Consider the following 16,427-nt stretch of genomic DNA (forward strand, 5'->3'; position numbering starts at 1 on the left):
TTCAAGTAGCAGAGCCACATAACATAAATGCTTCCCTCTCTATAAACACTGTCTCTGTTTCTCTCAGGAGCTTAGCACTCTTCATTGTCCCTCTCCTCTCCTTCTATCTCTACATCTATATCACGGAGCAGGAAACGCCAAAACCTGAGAAGAAATGGCAACGATCAACAATATGTCGACGAGAATGTGTAGGGATCATCGGATTTTGTCGTCGTCGGGTAACTTGAGTGATGTGTTTGTGTTGGAATCAAGGTTTAGAAAGAGATGTTTCTTCCAAAATTCCAAATTTACTGTTAGATCTATGAAAGTCAGTGGGCAGAACCAGACGCGAAAGCTTGCGTCTTCTAACGGGCCCTTAACGGCTTCTGTGAGTTATTTTTATGGTCATTTATTTTTCTTTTATGGACTATATACCCTGTTTGGATTCTGAGATGCTATTCGGAGAGAGATGAAAATATTTTATTTTGAATTTGGAGATTTTTTTTTCCCACCGAGCTAAAACTTGAAAATTTGGCTTGCTTTAGTTTGTAGGACCGTGTTTTGTTTATCATTAATAATCAATTTGATGCAGTACTGAAAACTAGGAATTGAAAAGGCTGCACATCAATCAATTATAGCGTGGAAGTTGAATAGTTATCATAGGGACATCAACTTCCCAGGGAAATATCTTGTTAATAGCTTAATCTTAATTAAGCTTTCATCTTCAGTGATTATGACTTGTTCTTGCTAATTGGGGAAGATGGAAGAACTCTTTAATCCTAGACTTGCAAAAACTACACGTCAAATGCTCTGTTTTGCAGTGCTGCTTTATTATACTATCCTGCTTCTACCTTTCCCTTTCGAGTGCTAACATTGTGTTTGTTTTCTTTGCAAGTTTGTAACTTGAGATTCTATTGTTTTAGGAAAAGGTGAGCTATCCTTTTGAGCTTCTGACCAACAATCAAACTCTGGGAAAGGAAAATATAAGTCCAATTGCTCGAAGGAAAACAAAAATAGTTTGTACAATTGGTCCTTCCACAAGCTCGCGTGAAATGATATGGAAACTGGCAGAAACTGGAATGAACGTGGCCCGGTTGAATATGTCGCATGGAGACCATGCTTCCCACAAGAAAACTATCGATCTGGTCAAAGAGTATAATGCACAATCTGACGACAATGTTATTGCCATAATGCTAGACACTAAGGTATACTGATTTCTGAAAATCTTGATTCAATTTATCTCCTTTTCGGTTTCTGATCAACAGATATTTAATAAATTCAAATTTGATCATTTTATCCTTGTTTCTGTGGTGAAACGGATTTATGATCATTTGTTACTACATAACCAATTTGTTAATTTTTAACCAAATATGTAGTTGGGGAAAGCTTGTGGGTTTCTCCTTTCATTTCTATTATTTATATTCACCAAGCAACATCTGAGTTCGGATGCCCCAAGTTTTATTCGGAATATGTTTTGGGGGAATGTGTTCGAAGAGGTTTAGTGATTGCATGCCAAGAAACTTGCACATCAATTATTGCCATTGGTTCAAATCCACTCATCCAACATCATGCTCTTTGTTCTTGCCTGATGTGCTGCATGTTTAGACCTACTGTGAAAATGTCAAAGTCCTATGTGTTTTTTAATGTAATGCAGGGTCCTGAGGTTAGAAGTGGAGATGTGCCTCAACCAATTACTCTCAAGGAGGGACAAGAGTTTAATTTCACCATCAAAAGAGGAGTCAGCACTGAAGACACTGTTAGTGTAAACTATGATGACTTTATAAATGACGTGGAGGCTGGGGACATGCTACTGGTGGATGGTAAGTGAACATATTCTACACTGGCTTTTCATTGATTGTAGGTCAGTTATGTTATCTCCGTACTTCTGTACCATCTGATAGGTATGGTGTAATTGGAATCTATAGTTAGAAATAGATGAGTTGTATAATAGAAAGATGTACATGATAATAAAAACCAGAAACACATCTTTAAATCACTAATTTGAATAATTGAGTTGATGTGGTATACGTGTTTTCTTTTACTTTCTGAGAACTTCTTTTTACAATGGCCAATATTTATATATGATGGCCATATGAGGAACTGGACTTTAATTATAGTTTAACTGGCTTGGAGGCTTCACAACTCCCAAATTATCAGGACACCTGTGTAGTTTTTTCTTAATATGGATAATTCATCATAGATGGAAAAAGTTAACCAACTCATTTTGTTATTTCTCTTTTGGATTTGCTTTTGGGATTTGCAAATTGTTATTTAATGGATTGGTAGATGGCTTTTCTTACAGTATATATGTTAGTTGCTAGTACTGTATGGTAGCATAGTACACTTTATTTCCTGATGTTTGGATTCTATTCTATCTGTGGATTCTCAAGTATCATGAATCAGCTTCTATTTCTTTCCTCCCATCCATTCACAAAGGGAATGCTCTACAAAGTATTCACCGAGGTCTAGAGTTCCTCTGCTGGTCACAAGACATGAAGAGCTATTTTCTGTGAATTTTATAGGTGGAATGATGTCATTATCTGTGAAGTCCAAGACAAAGGATGCAGTTAAATGTGTGGTAGTTGATGGTGGAGAACTAAAATCAAGGCGCCATTTAAATGTGCGGGGAAAAAGTGCAACTTTGCCTTCAATTACAGGTTTCTTATCTGTTTCAATTTCTTATTGTAACAGTATGATGTGAAGATTTAATTATTCATTTATCCTCTGTTATCTTCTGAAAACTATGCTTCGTTTTTGTGTGCTACATTGTCATTATCTACAGACAAAGACTGGGAAGATATCAAATTTGGGGTGGATAAACAAGTCGATTTTTATGCCGTGTCCTTTGTAAAGGATGAAAAAGTGGTTCACGAGTTGAAAGATTATCTCACAAGTAAAGTTTTTTCTTCATATAAACAGGTCTTCAAGTTACAATATAAACAGTTCTTCAAGTTACAGCTGTATTTGAGAGTTCATGTCTCTTCAGTTTGTCTATTTGAACTGTTGCGAACATCATGCAGGCTGCAATGCTGACATCCAAGTGATTGTAAAAATTGAAAGTGCTGACTCAATACCAAATCTCCAGTCAATAATTTCTGCATCAGATGGGGTCAGTTTTGATATTCTAAATGGATTACTGTAGATCTATCTATCTATTTACATGCCTTTTAGAGTTCTTAATGGGAGACTACAAATTTCTCTTCTTTATGTGAAGATGTGTTGTGTGCACATACCTTGTACATGTGTTCATGTGTTTTATCTATTGCTTGGTATAATAATGTTCAGTTCCCTTTTAACTGTTTTTCATTGGCTTTGATGGGCAATGGTTGCTCGTGGAGACCTCGGTGCTGAACTTCCAATAGAGGATGTCCCTTTATTGCAGGTAATTGAACAGAGAATGTGGCATGTCCGATACCAACTTCCATAGTGCACATAATACATGCATGTCAAATTTGGATCTGGGACTTGATTAAGATGAAAAGAAAAAGCTTGAGGTTGAGACTCAAACATTAATCTCAAAAGTTTAACTTGGATGAATATGGAGCCCATTATTTCAACTGAATCTAAGAATAAAATATTATATAGTAAATAATAGTCCCCATCACTTGAAATGAATTCTTGAGATTCTACATATGGATCAATTTTGCATTTTGTCTATTTACATTTTATTTGCCGATTTAGTACATGTGAGGAAGTGTGCAAAAGGATCCATAAAACCAATCCGAACTAGTTTGGGATTGAGGCTTGGTTGCTTTTGTTGGTGGTCATCTAAATTCACTTTATTTCTTAGCATAACCTGCTTACCATGCATGGTTTATCCTACGTGGTAAAATCATAGCAGGTGAAACTGCTATCCTTACCCGAATGTAGCCTTAATAACTACTAACAGCACTTACCTTTTTAATACTTGTCTTGTTTAGAGTTTAATCACCTCACTTGAATTCTTTGTTTAGTCAAGTGATTTATGATCATGCAAACAGGAAGACATCATTAGAAGGTGTCACAACATGCAGAAGCCTGTTATTGTAGCAACAAACATGCTGGAAAGCATGATTGATCATCCTACACCAACAAGGGCTGAGGTTTCTGACATAGCAATTGCAGTACGTGAAGGTGCTGATGCAGTCATGCTTTCAGGAGAAACGGCCCATGGAAAGTAAGTGAAATTGGTCCAAATCAAGTGATTCAGAAAACAGCAACAGAATATTTTTCTTTTGTTTTGTTTTTTTCTTCCCTCTCTGTGTTTGATGACAGAATATAAACTGGCAACATAATGTTTTTCTGGCTAGTGGAGAGCTGGCTCAAATTTCTAGACTGCTTTGTGTTGCAAGCCTTCAACTATTATAGGATATATAGTCTTACCACTCGGTTGATATGGCTTTCAGCTTTACTGTAGGCATTTCCCATTCGCCTACCATTGTGCATTACTGAGTGGCATCCATCACCAACTAATGGCAATTGCTGCTATGGTCACCACAATCACTTTGTCACTTGACTCAATTTCAGTTGTCTACCATTGCTGGAAACAACCACCAGCCACCTAAATTCCATCTACAATAATGATAACATATGATTTTTTCTTACGATGGATCAGAAAATTACAAAATCATTTTTAAAACATGTTTTCCATCAAAAATATTTTTCAGCGAGCACATTTTATGAGCTTATTGAGTTAAATAAGACTAGAGAAGTTCCCTTTTTTAAAACCTTCAAGCGCCAGTAACACAATATAAGTTTGACTTTCATGCTCTCTCTCTGTCAAGTCATAGCTTGTATTTCAATTAGCTCCTCTGATGAAATGAGTATGAAGATATCATCAATGATAGTGGTGGTTAAGTTTCAGTATGGTGCATCCTTATGACAACTAACTCATAATTGTTTTTCTGGGTAAACTTGTATTATTACTACGAATTTTGATCCTAACAGGTTTAATGGCATGTTTCACAATCATGTTTTACTTAGTTTCCTCGTCCCAGTTATGATTTTGTTTTTTCAATCTTTCATGCAGACAACTTAATTTTCCTTTTCTTTTGCAATTGATTTATTTGTTATTTATGACAATGAATTTAGGTATCCACTTAAAGCTGTCAAAGTCATGCACACAGTGGCATTGAGAACAGAATCAAGTCTGCCATTTAACACGACAGCTCCAACCCACAATGTCTATAAGGTATGCATTGAGAGGGGGGGGCTTCTAATTCTTGTTTTTTTCTTATTACACATACAAGTTGTTTGGACAAATAGAATCAGATTTTAAGTCAGTACATCAGAGTTGTGACGACTGATGTCAAACTTGGCCACTGCTGCTACTGTCCAAGTGACCGGTTCTAATTTCCAACTCTCTTCATGTTTTCATTGCCTGAACACCTTATGGATACACTTTTTTTTTTGGCAGAGCCATATGGGTGAAATGTTTGCTTTCCATGCCACAATTATGGCTAACACTCTCAATACACCTATCATTGTCTTCACAAGAACAGGGTCCATGGCTATACTTTTAAGCCATTATCGGCCTGCCTCAACAATATTTGCCTTCACAAACGAGTGAGTTCCAAAATCTCTACAAATTCAGTAGTTTTTGCTTTTTAAATTACTTGAGACTGTAAATTGAATAAAGGTCCTTTCAAATACAATGTTGTTCAAAGCTTTAACTGAGTTAGAAAGCTTGAAATGCTACACGTGCATGTTTCCAAATATTTTAACAATGAATGCTTTATGGTGAAAGTATTAGATAGAAGATTAGCCACACGAAAATTGGTAATTTGTTTATAGTGGTGTGATACTGTGCATCCTTGTATTTGGTATAATAGTTTTCAATAATTTGTTTATATGGTTTTCAATAACCACTGTACATTCTTCAATTTGTTTATACTAGTTATCTTTCTCGTGGAAGAGAACATTTCTTTGATGCCAATACATTTCCTGTCTATCTGCCATCATGCTAAAGATGTTAAATGGCCTTGTTGATGATATGCACATATGATTAGAATATCGTTATTCACCACAATTTCATGCTCTGTGCTATCTTTTAGCTTTCTTGCATACTTTTATATTATCCTAGTGTTGAATTCTTTTAGTTACTGTCTTGATGGTGTAGTGTAAATTAGGATAAAGTCTTCATTTCTTAATATTCACAACATTCTCTATGCTTGGCAGAGAAAGGATAAAGCAGAGGCTGGCACTTTATCAGGGTGCCATGCCAATATACATGCAGTTTTCAGACGACGCAGAGGAGACCTTTGCCCGAGCACTCAAGCTATTATTGGTTGGTGATTCCTCCATCTATCTAGTTTCTACACTTGTATAAGCATCTCCTGAAACTAATATCTGTAAGTATTTTCCATGCTTTAGAGTAAGGGTCTGTTGATGGAAGGACAGAATGTTACCCTTGTCCAGAGTGGAGCGCAACCTATATGGCGTCGAGAATCTACTCATCATATTCAAGTTCGCAAGGTCCAGGCCTAACTCCGTACCAATAAAGGGTTTGTGTTTGAGCAGCTGATATTTATCTTGAAATTTGTTTTATTTTTGTCAAATTACTAGTAATAGTTATCTGCTGTTCCAAGTATGAACTCAGAAAAATCCTATAGAGTTTGAATACCACAAAGGCTAATTTTGTTGCAAACATGTTCATGTAGAAAGAAAATTATCTACTGATTATGAAGGCATCCGATAAAATCTTGCAATGATTTCTTCTGGCATGTTGAAATGTTCTTAGCGCTTTTTTTGCTGCCCAACACATGGTTGATAAATCCGGTACAGATACGTTGTATTTGTTCTGAGTTGTTCTTGGCTCATAGTTGAAAGCAGTGGAAATATAGTGCTGGTGGTTGGGACTTGAGACCATCATATTGGAAGAATAAATTATAGTTTGATCCCGGAGTGGAAATCCATGATCATTCTGCACTGCTTTGTCTTGACCTTTCACGATTAGGACGTGGCAATCTCAGCTTCGGTCTCTGTGACCATTGGATTTCAATGGTGCCATTCTTTGGGGGCATCAACGTGTCCAAGGAGACACCCACTAGCCGGTGTGCGTGGTTAACATAGGGCATGTAGAGCTTTATCCTAAGGTGTTTGTTTAATCTAAAAGAAAAATGAAAATATTCAACCTAACTTTCAGTCTAATCAGCCCAACACGTCTAATAATATCTGGTCATTAATTGAACCTATCTAAATCAATATTGAGTTATCCAACCCATCATCTGGTCAAATAATCCAACCAAATCTCTCATTTCTTTTAGCCAAACTCTTTAAGAAAGTGGTCGAACTTTTACCATCAATGACTCATTTTCAAGCGTCAACTTATCTATCAATAAAAAACATAGCATGCTTTCTAGAAAAGAAGATATTTTCTATTATTTTTTTCCTCCCACCAATTAAACTTACATGATTTCTGGTATCTATAAATACCATATGTCATCAAGTAAAAAAGAGAGGCTAAGACAGACTCACTCAAGATACACCATACACCACTCTCTTTGCTTCATACACTCTCTCTTCACACATATTCAACTCATTATATATTTTATACCTTATGCATAAGAGAGTCTATTATCCTGATACGAGACTTGTTTTGTAGAAAACTAATGACGAATGATCAAGTATAGTCTCTAGCCCAAGATTATAGTTGTGGAAAGTCTAATTTGTATAAGTTTTTTTATGACTTAATCATTAGCGTTATTTGTGAAAATATAAATAAAAGATGGTTCATTTATTTTTACTCTTTACTAAAAGTTCATTCCATAACTGATGAAACTCTAAGATAAAAGAGAATATTATAAGGGACAAATAAAGATTCAAGAGAAGTAAAATAAAAGAACTAGAAAAACTTAGAATTTAGAAGAAATTAATTGAAGAAGAAAAAGAATAGAGTTGAAAGGAGAGGAAAAATGAGGGTTGAAAAACCAAAAGCTTGTAACTTCTTTATCAATTCATCATAATCTAATCATGATGTCAAAAAAACTATGTTTAAATAATAAAACCCTAAAACAAGTAGCCTTTAGGCCAAGATATACTAAAAATATATTAAAATTCAAAATAGAATAACATCAAACCTACTAATAAAACCTAAATAAAATTTTAAATAAATTAAACATGATAGCATAAACTAAAGTCCAATATTCTAATCAATGAACAATGATTGGGCTACCCTCCATCCCTGAAGATTATAAGCATGCATGAACAATGACTTGGGTTTGATGTCCCTATTAACTTTCTCGGAGTTGGAAAAACTTAACTTTGTCGATTATAGCTCCAAATGACTATGATAAGACTCCTAAAGATCAAAATCAAGCCACTATAATGTCTTTTTTTATAATTCAAGTGGAATCTAAATCTAGACATCTAGCTCATGAATTAGGATTCGTTGAACTTTATCATTACTAGTAAAAATAACTTGTATATTTAAAGTAGCATTAATATGCTCATTTTGTATGATAAGGATAATAGGAAAGGGGTTTCAAAAGAATTATCAGGAATATATTGGTGTCTTTTATACATAACTAGGTCCTTCATGTTAAAAATAATCTAATATCAGAGTCTGGTAGTAGTTTAATGATCTAACTACTTGTTTAAAATCTTTTAATGGTTTTTAAAGGACACAATTTAGATATAATCTGTATCATAAAATAATCCTCAACATTAAATGCATTATGATACTTATATAAATCAACTTGGAATTTATATTGTTTATTATTTGCTTGAATTTGTTTTATAATTTTAACATGCAAGCTATGAACTATATATGAAAAAGCATTTTAGATGACTTAAACAACCTAACATGAGAAGAGATAGGAAAAAAGCCTATGGAGTTTTTAGGTTTGTAAACTTGAACACTAAATAACTAAGGGTAATGAGTATAACTAATGTTGTTCCAAACCTAAGTAGATATAGATTAGACACAACCTAAAACTTTAAAATTATCTTCATCTTTCTTATCATATATAAAGGTACAAGGACAAGGGATCAAGAAGTTTGACATGATGCTCAAAACCTATGATGTGTTGAATATCAATTATAAGAAGTAAGAAATCAGGTAGTTTAAAAAAACTAACTCTTCTAACATTATACTTATCTTCTTTAGGTAACTCAACCAGAGAGTTTTCTGAAATTTATCCTAAACATTTTATTATCAACTCATTCGCCCTAGTCTTCTTTATAAAGTTCGGAAGGTTTAGGTTTATAGGGTGGGCTGCCTAAGAGCTATTATTCTTAAATATATGTGCTTTTTTTTTTTTAATGAGGGCGATGTTTCACAACTCACTCGCAACTTTTACAACTTTAGCTTTAGTGAGCCGTTTCTAATGTGTTTCTCTTGGTTGGCATCACAATGATCTTATACTGAAGTCGAAGTCTATTGTTTTTTTATAATTATAGAATTAAAGCTTGCATGATCATGAAAAAATTGCTTTAGGTATGTTGGGGAACTAGAACTTACATTGTCTTATCAGCCCCAGCCCCAGCCCCCAGGAAGTTTAGTGTTGCAGTCCAAAAGTCATGAAGTGAAAACTTGGAGGGAAGATACACTTGTATTATTGTCAAACATGGCAGCTTCATAGATGGTAGGAATTCATTCTAGAAGGTAATTCCATGGTTAGCAACAGGATCAACAAATGATAATGAGGCAAATTGAACCAAAAGCTGCCCAGCCTCATTGAACTCCTTAATTTCTACTTAACCTAACTTCAGAAACAGAGTGAGGTGTTGCAGTAACCGAGAGAAACAGGTGTTATGGGAGTTCAGCGAATAGGTTATATGTACTCTCCCACAGCACGACTTTTTGTTTATCCGAAAGTTTCTGCAAATTGTTATCCATCACCCCCAATCTCTCCCTCTTATTCATATATGCTGGTACCATAATCATTAACATTTTTCTGGAGGAGATTTCATCATGTACATCAGACTCTGAGGTTCTCTTCATGATCATTCTCCTCGCATTTCTTTTCCAGCTTGATACTCTTGTACCACCTAGCACATGCCGTATACACAGCTAAGTCTATAGTTGTCAAGCCTGCTAAGAGGAAGTAAAACCTGTCGAGGTGACCTGTGTTCAGATTTCCTGGGATCCATCCGGGCATATGATCCTCAGTTGAGATCTTCACAACCATAGTCACAAGCAAGCTACTCACATAATTCCCTAGCGAGATAGAAGTCATGCATAGTGCACTCCCAAAGCTCTTTAATCCATCGGGTGTTTGTGCATTAAAGAACTCCAGTTGACCAACATACATGAAAACTTCAGAAGCTCCAATAAGTGCATACTGAGGAGCTTGCCAGAAGATGCTCAAGGAGCTTGAGCCTTCACAGTGTCTGCAATCTTTTCTTGCATACTTGAGTCTATAACACTCCACAAGCCCAGCCGCAACCATTGCCATTATTGCGATCACAAGGCCAACACCCATTCTTTGAAGTTCAGTTAGTCCTTTTGAGCTTGTCTGTTTAAAACTGCTCACAAGTGGATCAAGAACTCGCCGATATAGGAAAATAAAAAATGCAACACTGAGAATATCGAAGGCAGACATGCTGGCAGGAGGGATTTTGAAGTTTGAAATGGTTGTTTTCATTGCAGCACCTTGTTCCACAAACAGAGAGGCCATCTGTGTGAAAACCACTGAATAGAGTATGGTGCAGAGCCAAATTGGGAGTAGTCTCAGTATGCATTTAACTTCTTCTACTTGTGTAATTGGGCAGAGACGCCATGGGTTGCGACAGCCCCGCTTTTGATCATCAATATCTCTTGAAGAGATAAAAGCTGCTCTATCTAAGAACCTAAAATACATAGATGAACAGTTAGCATTGTTATAGTCATAGATCAAAAGGAACTTGCAATGCTTGATTCATGGAATCTACGAAACCCAGTTTTTTCGAATGATGAATTGGATAATATGGCTTCCTAGACATATGCTGAATTTAGTCAAGGATTAATTATCAATTCTTTGTACTTCGGATAAATCAAGTTTTATGAGTCTGTGACCGTTCTCTCGTTACTTACTTGAATCCGTCAGTGTGGAGAATCTTTCTGTTGCCATTCATTGAGCAATCTTTTGTATCCACATCGTACAGCTCCTCCTCTCCATCTGATGGCATCTCGACCCTACATTTCTTCATCGCGGCTATGATAACTTGGCCGAATCTGGAGAGAGGGTTACCACTTGGTTTAAAGTGCCGGTATCTAGCTGTTCCTCCTAGAAACAATACCAGTGCTGCAAAGGCAGAACCTGCAGACATCCAGAATCCTAGTGCCCACATCCCTTCATCCTCAAAATACCCCAATATGGTGTTGGAAAAGAGGGAACCAAGGTTCATGGCGAGGTAGAAATAGCTGAAAAATGCAACCTTTGAATATCCTTCCCTAGGGTCGTCTTCATCAAACTGATCGGCCCCGAATGTAGCAATGTTAGGTTGATACCCTCCATTTCCTAGAGCAATGAGGTAAATGGAGATGTAAAACAAAGAAACTTCCATGCTTGAATGGGATCCACATGGAGTCAGCTCATCTCCACATCCTTTTGGTGTGATTAAAAATAGGTATGATGCGAGTGATAGGATTACCAGACCCTGCCATACAGAACAAATTAGAGCAGCAATATTTAATTAGCATATATGCATGCAATTAAATTGCAGCACCTGGATCTGCTTTCTGTACGAAATCTTCCTGTATTTTTTGAGGTGAAATATGAAAGTTACACTTTTAATGCAAAATGTAATGAAAAGGTTCAGGGTCAAAGTAACTTACTATGACAAAGATGACCTGAAAAACTGCACAAGTCTTGTATCTTCCCCAGTAGGAATCACTAAGGAAAGCACCGACAAGAGAGAAGATGTAGACCGTTCCGGTCCATTTGCTAACGTTATTGGCAGCATCGGCGTTGCTTTGTTGCAAAACCCTTGTCAGGAACAGAACTAAGTTCACACCAACACCAAAGAATGCGAGTGTTGCCAGGCCTTGGTTCACTGGAATTTATTGAACATAACAAAACACAGTTCACGTTTAGAGGCTTTATTTGTAGGGAATTCTAAACTTGCAGATAACTCAGTTCAAGATTTTTTCAAGCGTTTGCTACAATTAATGGCAATTTTAATTGATTAATTATCAGTAACATCACCAGGCATACATTTGTAAAGTGGCTAGATGGATTTCCCCAGAGGGTGAGGATGAACTGAAGTTCTTTGATTATGTTACGAAAGAATTAATAAGCTTATGCTCACATAGTGATAGCATGTTTTTATATTTCATCATTTCCATTTCTTCAGAAGGTCAAAGAAAGACCCCAACTATAACTCACCAAGGTGATGAAAGGGGTTGTACGTACTCCTAGAAACAAATTACGTGCCTAGAATAATCAATTTTGAAGATCAAAAAGTCCCCTCAACAGTATACTGTCATGTGCTCTTCTTTCCACTGAATTTAACGTTAACAATCGTTTGAACAAATTGCCTGGCCTGGCCAACCATGATACTTACACGCCTCTTTCACTGTTCATGTGCTGGGGAAGCTCATATTTAGCAACATGACAAGTACGTTAGAATTTGATATTTTTATACCTACTTTATATAAAAGCGTGGGCAAGAGCACCACCAAATTAATGTCAAGCACATTAATAAGCTGAGACGCAATAATTTCGTATCTAACTGGCCTTACTCAAAAGCTAATTCTTTCTTTCTTCTTCCACCACCACTGAATTCTAACTTTTATGGGTGTAAAGCCAGAGGAAAAGGAACTTGCCCCTGGCTTTATCTCTTCCTTTCAATCAATTTTTTTTTACTTGTTGAGTACTGTATATTAATTATATACATATAATCTCTGTAGATGAAAAAAAATGAGTACCTTTTGATTAAGATGATGACAAGGATTTCCGCCGCCGACCTAAACAAACTATGAACGATCCGGCTACTATTGTTTTTTGAGATATATGGCCATATAACTTAAGCAGGTGTTATAAACAACAGAACTCGATCTGTTGTTTATGATAATACAAGCATCATCTCTATCTCTTCTCTTCTCTTATATTTCTATTTTTCTTTTATCTCTATCTCTTAATATAATAATAAATACTATAATTATCTTCTTCTTCCTTTTTTATAGCTGATATAACACGACCTCGATGTATACACACCAGTGAAATATAGATACAAAAGCACTTATCTTGCCAAAATAAAATTAAAGGAAAAATGTTATCGTATTCAATTAGATTTTCCTGGGCACGTGGCTGAAACCCAGACCATGCAGAGAACTACACATATTTCCGTGCCAGATGAATCTTAATGCATGGTTTCCAAGAAAGGAGTTCCATGTCTTCCTGTCTTTATTCCTGTCTAGAACTCGAGAAGGTTCTTCTTGTTTCTATCTTCTCTGAGATATGTTCTGTGGCTTCCATTTATTCATTTGGCTGTGCATGTTTTAGCAAATTCAGTTCGGTTCGGTTTTTATAAAAAAAAATAACTAAACCGAAATTTTTTTTTTTTAAAACCGAAACTGGTTTGAACCGGTCGGTTTTGATTTGGTTCGGTTTTTTTAGGGAAAAAACCGGTTTGGTTCAGTTTTTCCGGTTTGACTCGGTTTTTTTGGTTTTGACTCGGTTTTTTTGGTTATTTTTTCAGTTCGGTTTTATAAGCCTAAAACCGATACCGAACCGGTTTGTTTTTTCAAAATTTTAATCGGCTTTTTTTTTCAGTTATTTTTTTCTTGATTTTCTCAGTTTCTCGATTTTTTTGCTCACCCCTAGCTGTGCAGAAGCCCGACATTAATGAGAGTTTTAACACTTGTTTTTATTTTCAATTCTCATTCTTACCCCGTTCATCTAGCTACCTTAATTTTCTCATCTTTTCCAAGATTGGAAGTTTGTACTGCTACTAGTAAAGAAGAAAGGAGCATTTACTTATCATATCAACCCCATCTCTCTTCTTTTTTTCCCAAAATATTTGGTGATAAATTTATTTTGCAAGAACAATCTCATCGAAAATAAACATGGACAAAATACTCACACACACGTATGCTATATGTGTTTTTGTGGATGGATCATTGGACATATTCCCTAGTGCGTCGGGAGTAGGCAATAAATATAGGATAGAACAACGGATATTGTTATGAAAATATACATCCCAAAATTCACCCATAATCCTAGGAGTTTGCATTTCGGGCACATATTGTTTTCTTGCAAGAAACAACTTGTTTGGTATTGCTATATTAATTGTTTTTTAAAGTATTTGTTTTATATAAAAATATATTAAAATAATATTTTTTTTATTTTTAAAATTTTATTTTTGATATTATTGTATATAAAAATGATCTGAAAATATTAAAAAATAATTAATTCAAACAAAAAGAATAAAATAAAAAATTATATATTTAAAAAAACCATTTTAAAATGCAAAGACGAACATGCAAGTAAAGTAATCGAAAAAGCAGACTGTGGTATGTAGAAAAGAATGCCCAACTGCAAAATATTTGTAATGAGAAGACCAGCCATATATATATATAAACCAAGAAAGATTCATCTCGAGATAGTACTATTCTTGATCATATCTAATGATCTTATATTAGACGGTGTTCGTTAGAATTTGTGCTTACAGAGTATAATGATTCCAGCAGCCCACTGCCCAGATTTGGCTTTGATAGCAGGACGACCATGCCAATCAACTGTTCCATCAAAAGTGCATTCTCCTTCTCCCTCCTTGAACTTATCCTGCGTATGAACATTTTTCACCTCATTGTTATACAGCCACTAAATTCATCTTCAAACTAGAAGAAATACAAGTAAATTAAATAAATTTTCATCATAATTAACCACCCAACACTGTAGTGTCTATGCTTTATGTTATGCATCGGATTAATAATTAAACCACGTACTAATAAGCTAGCTACCGCTTACAAAAAAATAAAATAAAAATGGTAACCCCCATTTTTTAAGCTAGCCAAGACCTATAAAGGGGAGCTTATGAAAGAAGATTTACGAGGAGAAGAAAATAGCTAGAAGCTTTCGACTAATCTCCTTACACACCTGCAAACAAGCCATTAATGATCTTGAAAAGAGAGAGATATTCTTCTGTTATGATGCTCGATGAGAAAAGAAGAAGGAGATGTTTTCTATGAAGAAGAGAAGGGAAGCTGGGACTGGAAGAGAAGAGGTGAGGGTGTATAAATAGAGAGTTAGCGGGTGGTACGAACGGTGTAGATTTTAGAGGACAAAAGGAGGGGTTACCCTAAGGGGTCAAATCATCGAAATTAATAGTTTATGTAATATGCAATTTCTTGGAAATCAGAAAATGAGCCGTCTTTTTCATCGAGCCTTATCACAGAGAATTGTTTTTTCAATTTACAAAAATATTTTATTTAAATACAAATTTCATTTTTAATGTTTTTTCTTTTTAAAAATACTCCATTTATTGAGCAAATTGTTTGTATTTTTTTCTGAAATAATACTCCAATACTGAACAAATTGTTTTATGTTTTTTTTTCCTTTTCCAATGATGCATTATCTCTCTTCCTCCTTTCCGTTTTTCCATTTTATCCATTGCTTATACCCTCTCTAGATTTATTAGGGATAATCACAAGTACCTTTTTATATTAATATTAATTATACAAAATACTAAACCGTAGAAACTATTGTAGAATTTTTTTTATTATTTATTTTCTCATAAATGTCGATTGAAATAATATTTTTTAAAAAAACTTTTAATTTGATTTTTTTTTCACAATTGAACTATTTTGAGTTCAAATTAACATATATAATTACATTAAAAAAATGATTGAATTGAAATACAAGAGATTAAATCATTTTGGTTGAAGAGTAGAGATAAAAACATAAAATAAGTTATTTTATCAATTAGCATATACCTTTTAGTATGATGAACTACAAATTGCTTGAATGACTATTGCCATAATTCACTAGAAATAAAAAAATAAAAGGCATTTTCATATATGATTTAAATAAATTTCATTATTTTATGGTAACTAAATAATTTCATATTTAATGGATGAAAAAGTATTCTTTTATATGACTGGGTGTTTGATATATGTATTAATTTTTTTATAAGTAATTAACTAGCTATTAAATCCAAGATAAATACGATTTTCTTTCTTAAAAGAGAAAATTAGATTTAATAATGGAAAAAATATCCTTATATAAAACAGAAGACATATGTGATTTTTATATTTCTTTCTGGTGTTATTAGATAGAGCATTTAAAAGATAAAAAAATATATGAACAAGAAAATATGAAGTAAACAAGAAGATATATAATTATAAAATAACAACCAAATTAGATGAATACATATTGAAAGTATATTGATAATAAAATATAGCTCAGCGTAGCATTAACTAGTTTGCGATCCACGCTTTCAAGGGTTCTTTGTTATTGTTTGTCGGTAAAGAAACATCATAAATTGCAAATCCTTAATTTTGAACATACTATTGGATAAAGGTGGACATACATAAATAGCACTAA

General features: G+C 34.6%; 2 protein-coding genes across 2 annotated transcripts; one reads left to right on the forward strand and one right to left on the reverse strand.

Moving 5' to 3' along the window:
• On the forward strand, window positions 1-6,680 carry LOC118051762 (pyruvate kinase isozyme G, chloroplastic). Its single transcript, XM_073407863.1, has 12 exons — window positions 1-367; window positions 903-1,184; window positions 1,634-1,799; window positions 2,502-2,636; window positions 2,762-2,872; window positions 3,000-3,086; window positions 3,297-3,361; window positions 3,960-4,135; window positions 5,050-5,149; window positions 5,375-5,523; window positions 6,136-6,244; window positions 6,331-6,680. Exons 1-12 carry the CDS (start codon window positions 155-157, stop codon window positions 6,442-6,444), a joined length of 1,707 nt encoding a protein of 568 aa, XP_073263964.1. The 5' UTR covers window positions 1-154; the 3' UTR covers window positions 6,445-6,680.
• A 3,105-nt stretch (window positions 6,681-9,785) lies between these two features.
• On the reverse strand, window positions 9,786-15,082 carry LOC118051761 (protein NRT1/ PTR FAMILY 7.3). The gene is made up of 5 exons (XM_035062484.1): window positions 14,982-15,082; window positions 14,552-14,666; window positions 11,717-11,934; window positions 10,973-11,538; window positions 9,786-10,749 (listed from the first exon to the last, which is right to left on the reverse strand). Exons 1-5 carry the CDS (start codon window positions 14,994-14,996, stop codon window positions 9,879-9,881), a joined length of 1,785 nt encoding a protein of 594 aa, XP_034918375.1. The 5' UTR covers window positions 14,997-15,082; the 3' UTR covers window positions 9,786-9,878.
• Window positions 15,083-16,427: the final 1,345 nt, after the last annotated feature.

The sequence above is a fragment of the Populus alba genome, chromosome 3 (assembly GCF_005239225.2).
Source record: "Populus alba chromosome 3, ASM523922v2, whole genome shotgun sequence".
In the NCBI taxonomy this organism is placed as follows: domain Eukaryota; kingdom Viridiplantae; phylum Streptophyta; class Magnoliopsida; order Malpighiales; family Salicaceae; genus Populus; species Populus alba.

Excerpts from the sequence above, each read along its gene's own strand:
- LOC118051762 (XM_073407863.1), top strand. The coding sequence starts at position 155 with ATGGCAACGATCAACAATATGTCGACGAGAATGTGTAGGGATCATCGG. Across the intron at positions 2,637-2,761 it reads AACTTTGCCTTCAATTACAG|ACAAAGACTGGGAAGATATC; the intron begins GTTTCTTATCTG and ends CATTATCTACAG. Across the intron at positions 3,087-3,296 it reads AATAATTTCTGCATCAGATG|GGGCAATGGTTGCTCGTGGA; the intron begins GGGTCAGTTTTG and ends ATTGGCTTTGAT.
- LOC118051761 (XM_035062484.1), bottom strand. Across the intron at positions 11,935-14,551 it reads TGCTGGAATCATTATACTCT|TGAACCAAGGCCTGGCAACA; the intron begins GTAAGCACAAAT and ends AATAAATTCCAG. Across the intron at positions 10,750-10,972 it reads CTCCACACTGACGGATTCAA|GTTCTTAGATAGAGCAGCTT; the intron begins GTAAGTAACGAG and ends TATGTATTTTAG.